General features: G+C 37.5%; 1 protein-coding gene across 1 annotated transcript in view; it reads right to left on the bottom strand.

Moving 5' to 3' along the window:
- Positions 1–2,521: 2,521 nt before the first annotated feature.
- The window catches only part of LOC131438167 (protein bric-a-brac 1), a 466,395-nt gene continuing 447,096 nt past the window's right edge, over positions 2,522–21,820 (bottom strand). Inside the window, exons 3-5 of the mRNA XM_058608000.1 lie at positions 21,647–21,694; positions 4,143–4,552; positions 2,522–4,056 (exon numbers count right to left, since the gene is read on the bottom strand). Of these exons, the coding sequence (XP_058463983.1) occupies positions 3,091–4,056; positions 4,143–4,552; positions 21,647–21,694 (1,424 nt within the window). The 3' untranslated portion in view covers positions 2,522–3,090. The remainder of the gene's footprint in view (positions 4,057–4,142; positions 4,553–21,646; positions 21,695–21,820) is intronic.

Raw genomic sequence — 21,820 nt, 5'->3', positions numbered from 1 at the left:
AAGACATTGATATAAAAGTTGAGTATATTTCAAGCTTACCAGGAACATCAGCATCAGTGGAACGCATATTTTCTGCAGTCAATAAAACTTGGACCACAGATAAGACGTACTTGGAAGTGGGTACACTGGAGGCGATACTAATTGTGAAGTGCAATTTAAAGTACGAATGCGTTGAACTCTACAATTACCTCAAAACAAAACACGGTCTGCTTCGTAAAATTTCATCAAAAGAGAAATACGAGACGGCAACTGCAAAAAGATCGAAGTCGAAGGCGATTGAAATGATACAAATGTATACAATTGATGATTATTTCATGTTTCGTATATTTTGTTATTTGTATTTTAACTGAAATATTCATTTTATTTCCACTGAGAAATAAAAAAAAACATTGAGATGATAAAAAAATATCATCTGATAATAGTTTTTTTTTGTTTTATTCATCATTTTTATATAAAATGTGTACTGTAAAACGTACTGTTTTTTTAAAGCCGATGTAATGTATTTTTTTGTTTTTTCTGTAAAATATACTGTATTTCGAGAAAAAAATATCCGAGCGTTACACATGAAGCTAGCGTGCAAATTATTTTCAGTTTACTACTCGTAGAACAACAACACATTTTTTGTATGAAGAAAACACTTAATTTTCACACCATTTTTGTTGGGAAAATCAATATTAAACCGTTCCAACAAACTGAACGAGTATTTCGTTTAATATATCATCCAACAAACGCTCAACGACCAATAAGATCTGGAAATGAACTACTCAATTCAAGATATATGTGTATTAAATTAGTCAAACTCGTTCAAAATGTAATACTTCGTGCTTTGAATTTCATTCTTTTAAGTGTTTACCAGAATCAGCATCTATAAACAATGAAGGTCCGCCAGACAGTGTCGGGCCTACCCGCTTGGTAGAAATTCTGGCAGCCGGCAAAAAACCTGGTTAGGTTAGGTTTTGCTTGACATTGACTAAGTGGAAGCACATATTGAAGAAGCGAAATGAACGAGAAACTCACAGAAAATATGAGTTTTTGGAAAAATGCCTGTCATGCCTTGCCAATTCACCTTCCTGTTTCGTTTTATTCGATTTTTCTCGTGGATGTTTTCTCATCCATGCATGCACAAATATATCTAAATAGGAAAGCATCGTGAAATGTTGCAGCATATTATTTCCAACATTCAAATTGTCTTATGAAAAAACGGTATATCGTTTAGATTGTCTGATGACTTATCGTAAGATTATTTCTGTAATTTGTAATGTATGAAACAAAGTATGAAATCGTCGAATCGAAGGATGGATGTGATTATATTCCGAACAGAATTTTCATCCACTGACGAAAGCATTTTTTGATGAAAGAGTATAACTTGAAACAAAATTCGTGAATTGTAAAACGGGATTGATACGAGTCTGTCAATCGTATCTGCCAGACTAAATGTAATTATCTGTTGAACATGGTTGTTGAATTGTTGTCACTCTTTAGCCAGTATTCTGTCAGAAGACCAGATTTGACAGATTTATTGAGAAGACATTGCCGGTTGTCAGGCAAGAAATCTGATAGTCACTAACAAACCAGTAATAGAAGTGGTCGGTAAAGCAAAGCAAAGTCTTGGCATTACATTCCTTTTGTGGAATTTGGTCTTTCTGTTTCAACAGACTTCGCAGCCGATTCTTAGTGTACAGAATCATTGCATGGCTAGTACTATGGATCCTACTGACACTAAGAATCCTTCCAGGTCGGGGCTCGAACATACGACAACAGGCTTGTAAGGCCAGCGTTCTATGCATTGAACCGCCAACCCGGGACAAGTGATCGGACTATTCCCAAATTGTCTTTCTCGGTCGAACTGTGCCCAATTTAATTTCTTATAAAAATATGGATAAATTAAGGAGTTACTGTAACCAACTGTAAGCTTTGATAATATGATACATTAACCGTTTGTTGTCACACGCAATATTTGTTGAGATATTAACTTTTCAATACAATTTGGTTCAAATGGCACATTCCCCTGGTCAATTGAAAATTTTTGCTTGAAATTAACACTAATACTTTGGTCATGACCTTTGTATGTCCAAAAATCAAATCAAGCTCACGCTCAGCCGTAGGACTGATGCGTAGTATATGCGATCAATACTGAAATACGGGATCTATGAACGATATCCTAAATATCTCGATATCCGGGCACCTGCAAATTAAAACATCCGGAGCAATGGGAACTTAAATTCTCTTCATTGAATGTCATGAAACTTGTACTAACCAGTTCATCGGCCAATTTTTTTTTCAATAAGCGCTCAGACAAAACAATGCGCATCTACTTGCATAGTTTGCATTTGAATTACTAGAATCGCAAATTTCGACATACGTTCCTAATTTAATTGAGACATTACATTCATAGCTTAAATTATCATTCTTGGCGCATGTTCGGAATGATCATGAAATACTTTCTTCCTAAATAAGAAATGATTTTTCCTCAAGTTCCTAGTTAGAAACATTATAAAACACCAAGAAATAACATTCCGAGTTGAATCGATGTGTAGTTGTATTTTATATTATGTAGATAAAATAAACGAATCAACATTTGAAAATTACAGCTCTAATTTACCAACGTTTCGCGATTTTCCGTACATTCCATCGTGGAATGTCGCGATCCGCTCGCTGTTCCTGATAATATTTATTGCACATCTCCTAACGTGTGTTATTTTTTACCATTCACACATCGCTTCATTTTAGTACGATTTCAAATGGTTGCTATATCAGCATGAATAAATAAAATTCCCTCAAGGTAAACCTCTATCGCTTCGTCTTAAAACGTATCTTTTTAAGTTAATTATATCACATATTGCAAAAATAACATGTGTGAAATCAGCTCGTAAATAAAAAAAACAGACAGGAGAAGAAAATTTTAAAGTACAAATTGAAAATTTACAAATTAAACTAAGAGCCCCACAAAACACAAGTGTTGAATTGTTTTATAAATAAACAAAACCAAACTAAAAAAAATGAACAAATTCCCTTCGCTGCCGCTTTCATGGAGCTCAAATTGAAACTAAACTAAACCTAACCGGTGTAAATATGACCGAACCGAAGCGCTTACTCTCCACGGCACTCGGTCATCGGTTCCATCTTGATGCTGGTGGTGGTGACTGGAGGCCGGGGTGATTCCCGGAAGCTGCCGGTATTCCCGGTGACACCTACGCCAGCAGTGACCGTGGAACCGCTCGTTCCCCGTGTCGTTGCCACCAGCTCGGCAATGTCCTGATCGTGAAAGAGATGTTCCGGTCGTGGCGGCGAGGACGAAGAAGAGTAACCCGCTCGGGAACATGATTTGCTGCTACCATATGGTGGCATCCCGAGTGGGTTAAGATCGGGACCCTGACCACCACCGACCGCTAGGTTGACGGCCGGTTCCAGTACCATCCCCATCGGGGATGCCAATGGACTCACCTCGGTCGGCGGTGTAGTCATGCGGAGGTCATGAGCGGAAGCAGGCGAACTGAGACGGGTTATGCTGAGACTGCCACTATTCAGATGTGCCATCGGATGATGGTTAACGGTCGGAACACCGGACGAGTGATTGCTGCTACGAGATGCTTCCGAACGGGGATTGTGGCTCGGGTTACCAGGATTTCCACTATGGTTGATATTGGTTAAACCAAGGTGATCGTGATCTTTGGCCGTAACTATACTGGAACCCGCCGGGGAACCCAGTCTAGGCATTTGAATCCCTCCGGATCCACCGTTGTTACCATGGCCTTGATTAGGGACGGCAGGTGAACCAAGTTTTGGAACCGGAATGCTACCACTGGAACCTCCGACGTTTCCCGGTGGATGAATACTCATGTTGGTGTGATGTGGCGGTAGGTTGAACCCCACCAGATTGGCTGCCGCTTCCGGATGGTGTTGGGCAGCGGCCACCATGTTGCACATCTGCTGCCTCACAGCGGCCACGGTTGCAGCGGTTAAAGCATCTGAAGACATCCCTTCGGCACCGGTGGTCGGCAGCTGACCGTTTGCGTTCGGTGCGTAGTTCAGGGGATTATCTTGGAACGGAAATGGCTGCAAGCAAACGAGAAACATAGAGCATACGATCGATTCGATTGTTTTGAGTCTGTGGGATTTGCATTCTAAACTTGATCAATTACCGAATGTCGGCCGTACAGGATCGGTTCTTCCTTAATTTCTTTGGCATCGCGAAAGACAACGCTTTTGATTACGCCCTTGATGTGATCGTCCGGCCAGATACCGAGCAGAATCCGTTGCGGCCGGCCCCGGCCCTTCGGTCGCAAATCCGTTCCACCGTCGATCGATGGTCCGAGCATGTTGTGGACACGGTTCGCGTACAGGACAAAGGTCGGATAGGGAATGTCATACTTGCGGGCTGCCTGCGACAGCGACAGACCCTCCTTCAGCACACTGAAGATGGCTTCGGCCATTGTTTCGGGACGCCACGATTTCAGCGGTCCACGCTCCCGGAACCGAAGGTGGTGAATCAGGTTCTGGCTGTTCCAACACTTTTGCCACATCGACTGCAACTGGTACTGGTAACTTTCGGCTGAAATGAGAGCAGGTGAAGTGCGGATCAGTATTGAATGTGATGGGTTCAATTATTACGATATTTTATATAAAAAAGAATACTCAATAGGTGCGGGATAGCTTTCCTTAAAACTCAGTATAGGATTGAGACAAAAATAGCTGACAGTTGCATACCACCCATTAGTTTTCGCAACTATTTCAACATCATCCTAAAAACAGCTAACCGTCAGTAATTTAGATTTGCACATTACGAAGCATTTTCGTCTCTCATTGCAAAAAAAAGAGAGTATCAATGTTACCGTCACTCGTTCCTTTATGACAAGACGAAACCAAACTAACATCTGCAGCAAGAATAAACAGAAGTTAAATTCTCATTCTTTCATCGATATAATGAAAATCTGTGGCTATAAAAAGTGACTAAAATATGATAAATCAAAGTAACTATACCCCAGAACCTCTTTGGAAACCAAAACTACAACAGATTGGAGCAACAACAGGTAAAAGTCATTGTGAAACCTTTTTCTGTCATTTTCGATTCTCAAAGCTTCGGTTGAATATCGATACTGCATACTATGGGATTTTCACTGAAAAACCGTAAATGACTGAGCAGGCAAATGAAAGAAAGAACACAATTTTGAAACTACTACTGACATTTATTTCTCGCCATTTACGTATATTTTGAATCAATGAAAATGACCTTTTTTAGCTCTGATTGGTATTCCACGAACAACGTCTTGCTCAAGGAAATTAACCTCCCAAGACGCCAGAGCTATGCCCAAAAGAAAAATATTGGAACAAGTGCAAACTCAAGAAGAAGCGACAGCCCGTTGTTAGCGAGTTGCAGTTCAAGGAAGTTACTAGGAATGCAGTACAAAGCTTGATGGAAATAGTGCATTTGCTAAGAAGAAAGCACGAAAGAATATATTTCGTATATTCTGTATGAATTGAACTTGGATACAGACATGATTCGAACCTTGTTTGACAAACATTTGATCATGACACTCTTGAAGTTTTTAAATACTCACTTTTATTGTCTTTCTTTCAATCTCACAAAAATTGAATGGCATCAGATTTACAACTAATATGTTGGCTTGATGCTGGAAGGGATCTATGCAATGATTTCTTGACAATTTTTCTGCATGTCTATATAAACTTGCTATGAACACATTTGCTTTGAAAGCCCATTATGAGAGACTTACTGCCCACCTGTTGACCACTTATAGCTTACTGCCCACAGGTGAAAAATCCTACTAAATTTATGAGTTATATTAAACTCAGCTGAGTAATGCATACAAGATTGAATATGATTATTTGCATTTGTTTAGAATTGTGAGTATGACGTATGTTTTGAAATATACGGATTATCGTTTTCGACGGATTCGAAGAATTATCTCATACTGCGCCTACTAACAGTTCGGCTGAAAAGTTCGTATCGTTTCTATGAGAGGGCGCCACTAGAATTAAATCCATACCATTTTCAGTTAGTACCCACCCTCAAAAGATACGTGTATAAATTTGACAGCTGTCTGATTATTAGTTTGTGAGATATTGCATTTTGAGTGAAGCTACTTTTGTTATTGTGAAAAAAAATGGAAAAAAAGGAATTTCGTGTGTTGATGAAACACTACTTTTTGATGAAAAAAAGTGCCGCCGGTACCAAAAAATGGCTTGATGAGTGTTATCCAGACTCTGCACCGGGCGAAGCAACAATTCGTAAGTGGTTTGCAAAATTTCGTACTGGTCATATGAGCACCGAAGACGATGAACGCAGTGTACGTCCAAAAGAGGCTGTTACCGATGAAAACGTGAAAAAAAATCCCCAAAATGATTTTCAATGACCGTAAAGTGAAGTTGATCGAGATAGCTGACACCTCAAAGATATCAAAGGAACGTGTTGGACATATTATTCACGAATATTTGGATATGAGAAAGCTTTGTGCAAAATGGGTGCCGCGTGAGCACACAATCGATCAAAAACAACAACGAATTGATGATTCTGAGCAGTGTTTGGAGCTGTTATATCGAAATAAAACCGATTTTTTTCGTCGATATATATCAATGGACGAAACATGGCTTCATCACTTCACTCCGGAGTCCAATCGACAGTCAGCTGAGTGGACTGCACGCGATGAACCGAACCCAAAGCGTGGAAAGACTCAACAATCGGCCGGTAAGGTTATGGCGTCTGTATTTTTTGATTCGCATGGTATAATTTTCATCGACTACCTTAAAAAGGGAAAAACCATCAACAGTGACTATTATATAGCGTTATTAGAGCGTTTGAAGGACGAAATTTAAAAAAAACGGCCTCATTTGAAGAAGAAAAAAGTTTTGTTTCATCCAGACAATGCACCGTGCCACAAGTCGATGAAAACCATGCTGAAATTGAACGAATTGGGCTTCAAATTGCTCCCTCATCCACCGTATTCTCCAGACTTGGCCCCCAGTGACTTTTTCCTGTTCTCAGACCTCAAAAGAATGCTCGCTGGTAAAAAATTTAGAAGCAATGAAGAGGTAATCGCTGAAAATGAGGCTTATTTTGAGGCAAAGGACAAATCGTACTACAAAAATGGTATCGAAAAGTTGGAAGATCGCTATAATCGCTGTATCGCCTCTGATGGCAATTATGTTGAATAATAAAAACGAATTTTGGCAAAAAAATGTGTGTTTCTATTAAACGATACGAACTTTTCAGCCGAACTGTTACGTGGTCGAGTGGGCGAAAATTATTTTATTCAGAATCCCATGTGGAATTCAGTATCGATTCCGAATCAATCCAGGGCAATTAGGTTTTGGACGAACATAACATTACCTCACAAAAATTAACAAAATGAATCAATTTTGACAACTATCAGTGGTTTGTTTATGTGTTCATTGCGTTCATTTTAATTTGAATACGTGTTAATATATATGTAAACAAACCACTGATAGCTGTCAAAAGGTGAACTTGATTCATCGGCAGTTCATTGGTAGTTCATTCGAGTGGTCATCGTGCAAAACCTAATAACCGATTTCGAATGAATTTCGCCTTCAATCGATTGACTCCGACATTTGTCGGAATTGAGCTTGAGCGGTCACCCCTGGGTGCTATTCCGATACTGATCGAGATTAGCAGAAATTGCACATAGAATTTCTAGACGATCTGACTTGGGACTGGCCAATCTTTCTTCATTATTTGTTAATATAAATTTCAGTAATGGTAGTATTCGCGAGCGACTTAGTATGTTCCGATTTCTCATTCTTTCTTATTCTTATTCTGGTTGGCGTCACCTCACTTGAGATGACGCCGATTTGATGGCACAGCAACTAAGGCTATATTGCCAGTTATTTTTCGTTTATAGTCCAATGGACTTTTTTTCTTTGGACTACAAGCGAAAATCTCGCCTAGAGTTTCAAAGTACGGATAAAAATCCTTTCTTGCGACTAACACGATGCAACCCGTTGAGAGTTTCTCCGGAAGTGATGTTCCGATTTCAAGATGCCCGGAGGCAGTGAGTGAACGTTTTAACAATCACCCCGATTCTGCAATCTGACGGATTTGTGATACGAACGAGTCTACACTTTCGTTCGAGCTCGAATTTTGCATTCTTTATTCCATTTGACTTGTATTATTCGATCGAATCTCGTTCGGGAACACTTGAAATTTCGAACACTAACCATCAAAGCTGTCAATACTACTTACACGTTCTATATTATTTGTATTATTCATTTCTTAGTAAACGAAACCGTCACACTTGTATAAACAAATTAGAACGATTCTAAACCGAACAGAAGTAATACGTACGCAAGTCGATCGAGTAATGTTCGAAAATTTAACAACTCGAACAAATGATATTCGAGTTCATACCCAACTCGAACGGAATGCAGAATGGAAATTGCACATTCTATCGGAATATTTCGAATCGATCGACGCACAGAATAGAGGTGAATATCCAATACTGAAGTCCCAGGAAATCGTGAGGCACAGATTTTAATTTGTGGAAAGAAAATTTTTAAACGCTATTGTGGAATGGATAAAAAACTAAATCTTTCTTAGCGGAATTGATTGCTAGCGTACAACCGAGTGAATAGGATTTAGATAGTTGATTCATTATAGTGACATATTGAATCATCCGAAAGTTCTATTCAACTGATAAAGTACGTATATAAGGCATTCTTTAGATTATATTAAATCACTTTGAATTACTAAACAAACGCGTGTCTCAATTGTTTCTTACTTCCACTAGATTATTACTATTTATCACGAAAAATGATTAATTGCTTTTATTGGTTGAACTGGGGAGCCGGCCACCGAGAAAACAATATTAATTTATTTATTTTAAATCTAGAGTGTAATACTTACGTGTTAGCTTTGTTGAATGAAGAGATAATTAAGTAAAATAGAGTTACCAGATGTGAAACATTGAAAAAATCTGATAACTGAGGGAAAAATGAAACTCCGGGAATTGTTGTCTTTTACGTCATGGAAGCAGGAACCCAGAGAATCTGTTCTTGGTTAAGTTTTTGTCGTGAATACGGCTTACTTTACCAACGGGGCGCCGTTTCAAAATTTATCCTCTGAGAGAGTGATAAGTTTTTAATAATGAATTTCTCTTGTTATATTTAACATTATTTCATACAACTGAAAATGTTTACAATTTATAATAACATTTTCAGATGTATGAAATAATCACAAATAATTCACAATTAAAATTTTCTTAAATGTTTCGTATCAACGAGTATCAAAGAAGAAACCTCATGATGCCTTCACCGTACATAAGTAAGTGTAAAAGGTTTACACTTGATATATTTGGTTCATTCTAGCCTGATTAGTTGACTGAGCAGGAAGTAAAGCAAGTGCTTCATTACAGTTGGTTCAGGTCCAGAGCTCAGTGGCAGTTCCACCTTCAAGAATTCAGTTCAGTATTGAATCAATTGCGGGTCGTTCACAGAGACAGTTTCCCTTCGAAGAAAATCGATTGCGTCATCCTGCTGCAGGTCATTTGCATTGGAGAAAAATACAATGAAAAGTGGACAACGATGAGAAACATCATGTAAAATCAGCCCTTCTAATGGCTTCAAACTATAAAGATTGCTTTTTTGCAAATCGGAGGTAAAAATCATCAGTTTAGTGCAAATCTTGGATAATTGTATCAGTTTTGTGCACTTTTCGAAGTGCAAAATTCGCGAGTGCAAATAAAGCCAACATTTGACTGCTTCGCATTCGAGAAAAATACCCCGAACAGTGTTTAATATCATAGAGAATTCCACAATTTGTTTCTTCTGAATGCCAGAAATGAATCTCGTACAGCATTTTGATAGTTTCTTTCACTGCAAATTCGAAATAAAATAATCGTCTTCAAAATTCTGCATAAAGCTTTTTTTTACTCTCATTTGTTTCGCGCTAAACAGTTATTTTGAGTAATAGTTTAGCTGTGTGTTGATTAGTGAAAAGTGTTAAAAGTATCATTTATTAAATAGTGCTGATTTAGTTTCACGATAAAAACAGTTCAAGCGACGGAAACTGCTTATTTACCGCCCAGAATTAAACTATGTTAACCGATCAAAGCGCCATCTGCAGGTCATTGTCGGTGTTATCCGATTTACCATGTTATTTGTTTTATATGGAATGTGTGAAAATTTACAAGTCAATGGTGTGATTTAAGTTGGCAATCTAAAATTGTTAACATTTTGCAAGCCTAATTGGTTTTGATCAATAACGGAATAGCAACACACAATTCTTCCAAGAATTCCAGTATAAACTGTTCAAATTTGCTGGAAAAAAATCTACCTATTTCAGTAACCATCGCCCTGTTCTCTAGTTGGCGTGTAATGAATAGCGTAGGTTGCCTGACTTTTATAATGAATTCGTAGCGAGCAGTCAGAAACGAGCAGTCGAGTAAGAATTTATTACTCAATCCATCTTTGAAGCAATGTGGGTATTATAAACATTTTTATCTGGTGCTTCAATAGGATTTAGTATTTTTTCGCAATTAAGAATTTTGAATTCATGCTTAAGTGAAGAGCGCTTACGAAGTAAAAAAAAAACTTATTCTCCTTTCACGAAACTGATGGTGATTAACGACTTCTACATGTGTTTTTCAAATTTATGATCCAATTATAGTATTGGAAAATGTTTCTGGTCTTATGGAATGAAATAAAATTCTCGAACCTCATTCGGATCTGGCTTCCGGATCTGGATATACACTGAAGTATTTTTTTATGCGAGTTTACGTATCACATAAAAAAACCGCATAACTCTGAAAATTCGTATAAAAACAACGCATAGCTCTGAAAACTCGCATAAAAAAACGCTTAAAAAAACTGCATAACTCTGAATCTTTGCATTAAAAAACGCATAAAAGAAAACCGCATAACTCTGAAAATTCGCATAAAAACCGCATAACTCTGAAACTTCGCATTGAAAAACGCATTAAAGAAAACCGCATAACTTTGAAAATTCGCTTAAAAAACGCATAACTCTGAAACTTCCATTAAAAATGCATAAAAAAAAACCGCAAAACTGTGAAACTTCGCATTAAAAAAACGCATAAAAGAAAACCGCATAACTCTGAAAATTCGCATTAAAAAAACCGCATAACTCTGAAACTTCGCAAAAAAACGCATAAAAGAAAACGGCATAACTCGAAATATTCGCATAAAAAAAACCGCATAACTCTGAAAATTCGCATAAAAAAAGTCGCATAAAATACCGCATAAAAAAAAAACCTTAGTGTACATACTCTTTCTTATTATTTAGTTGAAGGTCAAACAAACTAACCTTAACTCCACTGTTTTCAGTATGAATGATTCAATTCTCTAACTAAATTCACGAAATTTCTAAAAGATGATTGAACCGATTATCTTTTACATACACAGAACATAAGTTTTTATATAATTTGAATGGTGTTTGACTAATTTTAATGTCGTGTGACTAACTAGGAACAGCACTTTTTTGCCAAATCGATTTTATTTTATCTATTAATGTAATCTTCTTGAAGAGCAATGTAATCAACGCTTCTTTCACTTCTCGATGCTGTGCTTGTTGAAGGATTTGTCTTCAGTCTCAAAATAGGCTTCACATTCAGAAATTGTTCCTTTTTTTTTTGCCGTCACTGGGAGCTAGGTCAGGAAGTATATGGTAACTGAGGAAGAAATTCGAATTGTAATTCGGCCAATTTAACCATCGTTGCCATCGACATGTGAATTCGTGGATTGTCTTAGTGAAACAGAGATTTTTTTCATATGAGGTCGTTTTTCTTTTCAAACGATCTTACAACCTCAACGAAGATTATAGAACTGTCTTGTTTAACCAAAATTGGTCCAAGCACCGATCAGTAGAACTTTTTTTTCTGTAAATTCATGGAAGAAGATGACTAGAATACAGTTATTTGCGGTCAATTTTATTAAAAAAATCCATTTATCTAACTTATGAACATGTCAGGAATACCTTCCGATTGGACGAATTCAATTTTTCCCAGAGTTTCACAGTTAGTTTTCAAAGCAAAGTCAGAAAAAAGGAGTTGGAGCAAAATGACATGATAGTGAATTTGGCGGATCTTCTAACTATCATAAATCGATTCTACGGAAAAATTTGCATAAGAAATACTAGCTTTGAAAATATTTGCTTAGGTTTTTATAAAATTATTGACCAAAGTCGCGTTTTTGATAGTTTTTCCCCACTGTGCATTGATTCAATGATAGAAATGTTACTTTTATTTTCCTTTTCAGCATTTTCTGTTCGTTTAGACTAACAATAGATTCAATAGATATATTATCCATAATCTCAGATGATGGTCGTTTTGATTTCGGAGTGAAGTGATGGATCCATGTTTCATCCATTGTCACATATCGACGCAAAAAATTTAATTCATTACTTGTAAACAGCGGCATATACTGCTCTGATTCATCAACACGTTGATGTTTTCGATCGACTTTGAAAAGAGCTACCTCATGGTCAAATGTTCATGCATAATTGCAAACACACTGCCTTTTGATATCTCTATGGCTTCAGCTATCTCGTACAATTGCGATTTATGATTAGATCAAATTAATTTGTGGACTTTTTCTGGTATGTTTTTCTGGAGTAACCACCTCAACGTTTACCATCATCGGTATCTGTACGACCAAGTTAATTTAGTATTAATAATCAACAACAAATGGTTGTTTTTGGTGGATAAGAGTCCAGATAACACTATTTCTGCCATTGCTGCACATGTACAGTATTTTTTTCATCAAGATACATTGAAAAAATGAAAACACGAAATTGTTTTGAATCCATTATTTGGAAAATGACAAAAGCAGCTTCACTTAAATGGCTTACTTTTTTCTGACTAATCGAAATATCATGAAATTTCACACAAAGTCCTTGAATATATCGTTTATTTGTACCCGGCTTCAACCTATCGTGATCGTTCACCGGCCACAGTCTTTTAAAAGTTGGTACTTTATAACCGTCATATGGATTTGATAATTATAGCATCATATGCGTGTCAGTCACAACACTCAATGAGAGTTATGTGTTATAATATTATAGTTATATAGTTGAATTTATTCTGTTGCGTTTCGAACTGCCTTAAATTGCGGTAGCATTTGAAGCTAATAATTATTTAAAAATGCCTAAAATGACAAGATAATACCATAAAAATTATTCAAAAATTTTGAAGCCTCACATCACCTTCGCTGAAGTTAAGGTTCACTATTCTGCTACAAATTGATGCTCATAATTCACGTAGAATCCACTCATCAAATTCACAAATAACTCTCCATTCATTCAATTTGTATGTCGTTAAAAAATCATATAATCCTCGTACCTCATGCCGTCGGGCTAAATCCTGATAAACACGGAGAAAATAACAACCACCCAATAAATTAATAACTACGGGGTCGGTTGTTCAATTTCGACACCCAAACACGGTATGAACCGGACAGAAAGCAAGAAAAAAAAGCATGCCTCCACTTTTCGACTGTCCACCGCAAATTTTCGGCTTTTCGCGCATTAAACGAATTAAATCCCATTAAATAATCATATGGACCAACTACTCTCCGGCGTCAATGAAATCGAGAGCCGAGCGCCAGTTGGCCGGATGCGGAAAAGAAAAACACATGAAAACCGACACAAATATTTGCCGGGCTTTTCCCGGACCATTCACGGCTCGCCGGTCACAAACCGCTCCACACGTCGTAACACTTGTCACCGAGGTGTTCGATTGCAAGGCATGCATGGGGAATTGAAATTGGTGCACTGTTTTCGGTGTACTTTTTCGGGTGAGGTTCGGAACACGGGGGAAAAAATAGGAAACAAAAAAAAACACATCGAATGTTGGCGCCACCGGAAATGCATGGCTCTGTTCTGTTTGTTTTTTTTTTTCACATCTATTCGTTATTTAATTTCGTGATGAATAATGAATGATTTGGCATGCAATAGCTTGAATTTTGAATATTTTTGTCCGATTTACAATGTAGCAAAGTATTGCAACTATTCAGTATTTATAGTTCATTCATGTTAAAAAAAAACTTGGACGCTTTCTTTGAATAATTGAAATGAACTTTAAATATTGAAACGTTTGGTAAGTATTTCCATTAATTTTCTATCTAGTTGAAGTAGTACTGATAAAGCTGATTGAAATTGATGATTGGAAAAAGGGTCCAATAATTCGCAGAGAATCAGCTTCTACAATCCGCTTTAGAAAAACTCGATCGTAAAAATTCACTCTCAATTTTGTTTGCATATTGTGAGTAAGCAATCCAAGCTCAGGCTAGCTTTACTTTCCGTGTCCCCAACTCAATCACTGTTGTTTAAATCGAATTTATAGCGAAACATGAATTTATAGTGGAGTTTTACGAGTTTCGGAAGGAATTTCGTAGTTTAGTAGGAAGCACATATTAATACAAAACGCGATAAAATTGCAACGTATTCTCGGTAGCCGGCTACCCAGAGAAATAAACACATGATAATATTATTCGAAAGTTTACTAACAAACAACCCCTTTTCTGTGATGCATTGAACTAACAATTTTTCCTTCGCAAGTGGATCTGCATTCGTACGTGACCGGCCTCGGTCTGCATGCAGAGATCAATGCAGTTTACACAATTTGAAAATGTGTGCTATTCCCAGACAAGTTGTTTCAGAGAAATAAGCTTAATAGGTTCTGATAAATAACGGAGTAGCAACACACGGACAATTACAAAATGTCAAAATTGAAAAAAAAATGATAATACCAATTACTCTATTCAATATCCCTAAAAGCACAGAAAATAAAGAAAGTATAGAGAAATTGCCAATCGATCTGTTAAACAAGCCCAGACGAACAGAAAATGTTAAGAAGGAAAATAAAATAAATATTTCTATCAATCTTTTGAACACAGAATTTCCATCGGTCAATTGAACACCCCTAGGCGAACAGAAAATGTCACCAATGGAAGTCCCAATTGCTCGATTCAATACCCCTAGCAGCACACCAAAAAAAATAAAATCTCCATCGATCTATTAAACAACTCTAGATGAGAAGAAAAAATTAAAAATTTAAAATAAACAAACGAATATTTCTTTCGATCTTTTGAACACCTCTGGACGCACAGGAAATGTGAAAAAGGGACAAATCAGTAATTTCGATCAATCTGTTCAACGAACTTAGATCGTTTAGAAAATGTGAAAAATGAAAAAAAATTATCTCCCCTAGACTCACAAAAAAGCTCATTTTTTTAGCTTTCGACCAGTATTTTCGGTAATTTCGGAACAGGGAACTGGAAACCAAGGTCAGCTTGTATGACCAGTAACTAATATGGTCAACAAATTGAAACAGTTTTGAACAAAATTTAGTAAATTTTCTCCCTCTTTTGCACCGTCGTCTCAAGTGACAGTTTGAAATTTTTAGCACACTTTATTTTGTACTTTCGGAATCAGATGTCGGATCCGGATGAAATTCAAAAGCAGTCTGTGGAACCATTCCAATTCCGGGATCAGAAGACACATTCAATTAAAATTCTATAGCATCCTATGGGTTTGTAGGACCCTTCATTTGATTTGAAGTTTATTGAAATCGGCTCAGCCAGAAAATTGAATGCTTATTTTTGTCGTTCTCTAGAGTAATTTAAAAGGATTGCTGAAAAAAACCGTACATTCTGAAATCGACAACATTTTTTTTTATGTCAAATGTCATGAAGCATAAAACGTCGAAATTTGGTGTTATCTTGAAAAAAAAATTTTTTTAAAAATTCTAAGACATTCGGCATAAAAAAAAACTTTCAATTTCAGAAATCCCAAAATTGTTGTCAAAAAGTCCCAGAGATTCGATGTAAAAAAAAAATAATGAGATGTCACTAGATCTGGAAGTTTCATGTAATTCTAAGACATTTGGCATCAACAAAATTTCGATTTTGGAAATTTTATGTACCCCCAATGGTGATTTTTCAAGATCGAAAACTTTCAAACGCCAAGCGGTACCACTCACCCATATCTGATTAAGCTCAAATTTTGTATATGAACTTATTTTGAGGTGCTTAAAGCAGTGTTGGTGATCGCCGAAAATTTGACAGAAGCTGTTATATTGCTATCTGGTTGTATACAACATTTTCAATCCGGTAGAAGATGATGCAAGAACTCGAGTCTCTCAATGCGTGAATCGTGAGAGAACATTTCTTCGCTCTACTTCATACTCGGAGTATTTCACGGCCCTTAAAATAAATTTACAGTCTGATAATGATTGTTGGTGTGTGGAATTTACCAAGAGAGAATCGCAAGTTGACAATTATCGCAGAAAATCGAATCGATGATTCGACTTGATGATTCTCATACTAGGTTGCAATATTTCAAAACCCTTGTGTGGAGCATTCACAGACATTTTCATAGACACAACTTATTCAAAAGTTATATGCACATAATTAGAATAAGCGGCAATAGTAAAATGATTCTATCGCAATTATCAACTGCCTGTATAGAATTGGATCGCGAAACGAGAATAAGCGACCGTTGTTGCTTCAGAGAGGATCCCCACAGCAGCGTGCTAACTTTTGACTCTCATAAATGTCATCAAGAGAAATTCGCTTTTGCACTGGTGTTGATTCTATGTTAAATGAGCCATGCCAGGTTTTTGTTGTTGCGATGATATCCGTCTCTCTTTGATGGCACTGATTCAATCGTGTGAAGAGTTGTCAGTGAACGTTCTTTGATACGATAAAAGCCATCCTTGGCTTAAACTTTTGAGCTCTACCGCTGTACAAAATTAGCGATTATTGGCACCCTAGTGTATGTGCGTGCACCTTTCAGCTCAATTTTCTCAAAGATTGCTGAACCGATTTCAGCTTAGGCTCGATTGAAAGCTACTATTGGGCCATTGATCAAATTCGAAGATCAAATGGCTGTTACTTCTGATTCTGGAAATATAATGGTATAAGTGACGTAACCGACAAAACGGATTTTATTTTTTACCGTTCAATTTTCTCGAAGATGGAGAAGGAGACAACTACACCAAAGGACAACGGTGCTTTCTTCACACCAACCCCAAGCAGCCCCAGTACACCTGTAACAGTCACCAACAACAGTGAAGTATCCCCTTCAACGAAACCATCCAACGTAACCCCTATAGAACAAAGTACACCAGTTGCAGTTCACAGCTTCCCATTCAACCAACCAGCAACTGCAAACAATGTACAACAAGGCGCATCTACAGCAACTAGCAATGAAATCCACAACAATACCACCGATGCGGCAATGAATGACGAGACGAGCCTCGAACAAACTGCCCCTCAATCCTCGCAGGAGGAAAATGGAAGCTCTTCTCCCCAAGAAAAAGGATGACAACGAGATCCAATACAAATAAATTTTTAGCTAAAAACTCAGCTCAATCGGCCACGTAAAGCTTGTACGCAAATAGGCTGAATAAAAATATTTTTTTATATATAAAAAAAATAAGACGGGTGAGTAATGTCAGAGGCATAACTGTAGGACGTGAATACGAACAAAGCAAGCATGTTTCTTTCATACCTCCAAAAATCAATAATCGTTCATTTTAGTTGATTGTTTGTGTAAATTGTACAACTTGTACTACTTCACTTCTAGAATTTTAACAAAGCATCTATACGTATCTCGTATTGAAATATGACTGGAACTGAGTTCGGAACATAGGATAACAGCTTCGAATTCAGTTGCAAAAATTAAGGTTTGGAATCCAGATCAAAAATTCAGTTCATTAATTTAGTTTTTAAATCCTGGAACAGAACTCATTTTCACAATTCTGAACTTAATTTTAATTCTAGAACTGAATACTGAACTTGAATTCCGAACCTGACTGTAAGCACTGAATCCAGTTCCAAAATCTTGTTCCAGAACTCAAGTTCCTAAGTTCAATTACAGCATGCTTAATCTGAATAAGGGTTATGAGCTCAGAAACTGGAATCAGGAGTTAAATTCAGGTTCTGAAGTTAGTTTCAAAATTCTGGTTCAGAGCTAATATTTTGTTCTAAAATCCAGATTTAGAAATCATACAATGAATTTTGTTTCGGAATTCTGAATTTTTGTTCCAGAATTATCGAAACCTGAAATTAAGTCCAGAATTAAAAAAAACCGAGTTTCGTGTTTTGATAAAACATTGTTTTTTAATGGGTAAAGACACCGTGCAAGCGAAACAATGGATTGAAAAATGTTATCCGGACTCTTGTCCATCAAAAGCAACGATTTGTCGGTGGTTTGCCGAGTTTAAACGTGGTCGTACCGACACAAATGACGCGGAACGCTCGGGTAGACCTGTGGAAGCCGTTACACCGGAAAATGTGAGTGAAGTGACAAAAATTATAATGAAAGATCGTAAAGTGAAGCTCCGTGAGATTGCTGAGATGACACAAATATCATATGGAAGTGTATTTACTATCCTTCATGAAAAATTGAGCATGAAAAAGGTTTTTTCCAAGTGGGTGCCGCGATTGCTTTCGAAGGAACAAAAACAGCAACGAGTCGATGATTCAGAAAGCAGTTTATCGCTATTTACTCGCAACAAAAAAGATTTCTTGCGTCGTTACGTGACCATGGACGAAACATGGATACATCACTACACTCCAGAGTCGAAGCGGCAGTCATCTGAGTGGCGCACAGCTGGTGAAAGCCGTCCGAAACGTCCGAAAACGCAGCAGTCAGCTGGCAAAGTCATGGCGTCAGTTTTTTGGGATACGCATGGCGTGATTTTCATTGACTACCTCGAAAAACTGGTGCGTTTGAAGGAGGAAATCGCAACAAAACGACCGCACATGCAGCGAAAAAAATTCCTTTTTCATCAAGACAATGCACCCTGCCACAAGTCGATGAAAACAATGGCGAATTTGAACCAATTGGGCTTTGATCTGCTTCCCCACCCCCCCAGATACTCGCCAGATTTAGTGACTACTGGCTCTTTGCTGATATTAAAAAAATGCTCCAGGGAAAAAGATTTGGCTCAAATGAGGAGGTCATCGCTGAAACTGAAGCTTATTTTTAAGCGAAAGATAATTTTTTTTTATAAACATGGTATTGAAAAATTGGAAAAACGTTGGAACCATTGTATCACCCTAAAAGGTGATAATGTTGATGAATAAAAAAAAATTTTGCAAAAAAAATGTTGTTTCCATTGTTAGCCTCGGGACTTATTGATCCATGTGTTATTCTAATTTATTCTACATGGAATGATAAGTCCCGGGCCTTTTTATTGTTCAGTATAATCTCCATCTAGAGCGATACACTTGACCCATCGGTCCTCCAACATTTCGATGCCTTTTGAAAATTGATTTTGATCATTGCTTTCGTTTCTGCAATGACCTCAGCATTCAACGAAAATTTCTTTCCCTGGAGAAATCTTTTCAGGTTTGAAAATAGATAATAGTCGCTGGGGGTCAGATCCGGAGAATACGGGGGATGATAAACCAACCCGTACCGCAAATCACCGTTGCTTTTATGCATGAATGCGTTGGTGCATCTTTTTCCATAGCTTGATGAAAACTAGAACTCGTCTGACACAATCAGTTGTTCTAAACAAAAATATACACGGTTAGAAACTATTCACGTCTTTTCTGTGCGTGGCTCAGGACTTTACATTTCATGTAGTAATTTATACTGATAGCTGGTCCTCCACATGTTGTCTGCTGTAGTGCGAAAAATGTTAGTGGATCCCAGTGATAGGGGCGGCACATAACAGCGTTTGATGGGCGACAGTGATGAACTATTTTTTGTCAGCTTTATCAGTTTGAAATCCAACAATGGTAATTTTAATGTAAATCCGCGTTCACCTAACCTGACTTTGCCCGACATCTATTTGCGGTGTCTTTTAAAGAAACATCGCGACCCATTGAGCAAAGTAATATTCAAAAAGTAATTGGGATTGGATCAAACTAAGTGCAAAAGATTCGAATTGTGTAGTCCCAAAAAAAAAGTTTCATAATAACAAGGATCACTTATAGATAGGTCGAGGACGAAATGTGAAGAAAAGATGAAAATATTAACCGTTCACGACTGGGACATCAGGAAAGATATTGCGCTTCGGTGCAATTGGGTTAGTGTCTGCTTAGCGATTTTGTTGAACTGCAAGCTAGTAACAGTTGTTCAATTTGAACTGATATGCATCGATGAGTCGAAGACGAAAAATGGAGGTTAAATGAACACATATATTGAAGTTTAACTTTCATAAAACCAGTAATATAATTGCAGACAGCGAAAACTATCAAAGTTTTTTTCGGTCTCCCGTAAGTGGCTATTTCAAAACATTCCTCACATGACATTCATTGTCCGAGTAGTCATATGTACATAGACTACTCGTCACCTTACAGATGGCGCCAAAGTAGAATAACGGATCGTGGGAGCAAAAGGCTCCCCGATATCGAATGTACCGGTCCGGTTATTGCTTGGAATTCGCAACGACTTTGCTACCGTCAGGCGGGCAACCATAAATTATTTACACATGCATAAAGTTATAATTAGCAGTCTATAAAATGTTTCAGCTAAAAACCACCTGCACTGCGTCTATCCCCGGACCTAGCAACTGTCCAGCATATTTGGATGCGTTGTTTCGCACCGTAGTTTCCGTAGAAAGTTGTCTTTGGAATAGTTGTGCATGTAACGCCACTTCTTCTTCGCATTACTGGCGCTTATCAGGTGAAGCAGAACATTGGTTCGGTTGCAGTTCAATTGAACTACACATTACTTATGCTAAACAGCGAACAGCAATTAGCCCAAGTACCAAAGCGGGGTCGAAGCAAAAGTTTAGAAAAAAAATCCGTTCCTTTTTGTTTGGTTGGTTAGTTGGTTTTTTGTTGTATTCATACGATGCTAAATGGTTCAAAAACAACCAACACACATTTTTAATTTCGCTCACGATTCACGATTTCACAAACCCGAATCCCGCAGCACTCTTTCCTCATACGGCAGTTACAATGAAGCAAAACAATCGAATTTCAGACTCTCATGCAAAAGTGCAATTTGCGCATGTTGTAAATGAAATTATGAAAAAGTAATGCCTCGGAATAAAAGCAGCCCGGAAAGTTTTCCTACTTCCAGGGTCGGTTGAACGATCGTTCGCAGGTAGATCAGATCGAAGAAAATCGATTGTTTTTGTACTCTGATAAAGGTAGGGGGAGGGGATGGGCTTCGAATGGGGGTCGTGGCGAAACGAGGCAAACACATATGAATCGAGTTGGAGGAAATCTGAATATCGTCGACTGGTGTGCCGTGCAGTTGGGTCAGGTTAGAATTGAGGGAAAACAGAAAAACTTTAATTAAGTTGTTCAACTCCATCGTGTTTCACATGGGGGCCGCGGTGCGCTGGAAAGCCACCCCCTTTCGGTGGGGGTAAGTAAGTTGCTTTATTTAGAATGAGAGGGTCTATTCCAGTGTGGAAAGTATTGAATAGAAAACACTTCTTTCTGTATTGTTACAATGTATGTGGGTGGTAGTTTGTGTGTGTGTGTGTTGGAACAGTTTAGCAAAATTGAATGCTGTCGATATTTGGGATGCTTCATTTTCCGGTTATTAAATTACTATACGGCCATAATTTAATTTAATATTGCTAGTCAACATATTCAAAAGCTTGCATAGAGTTCCGTGTGGAAAGTCGAAAATGAAAAGTTCATCTTGCATGCAGCAAAATTAGTTTAATTGGGTAAATGTGCTAATTACCGTAGGTTGTTGGTGGTGTACAGGCAGCTTCTTTCAGTAGTGTTGTGCCTGGAAAGAAAAAATAAAAGAAAATTTGTTTTAACTATTAAAACATCTTGACAGGCAATAAATTCGCTTTGTGTTTGTATATGAACGGAAATTTTTCTACATTATCAAAGTTAATAATTATTATCA

Source organism: Malaya genurostris, chromosome 3, assembly GCF_030247185.1.
Source record: "Malaya genurostris strain Urasoe2022 chromosome 3, Malgen_1.1, whole genome shotgun sequence".
Classification (NCBI taxonomy): domain Eukaryota; kingdom Metazoa; phylum Arthropoda; class Insecta; order Diptera; family Culicidae; genus Malaya; species Malaya genurostris.
The sequence above is the reverse complement of the archived record's forward strand: the minus strand, read 5'-3'. Positions and strand labels throughout refer to the sequence as shown.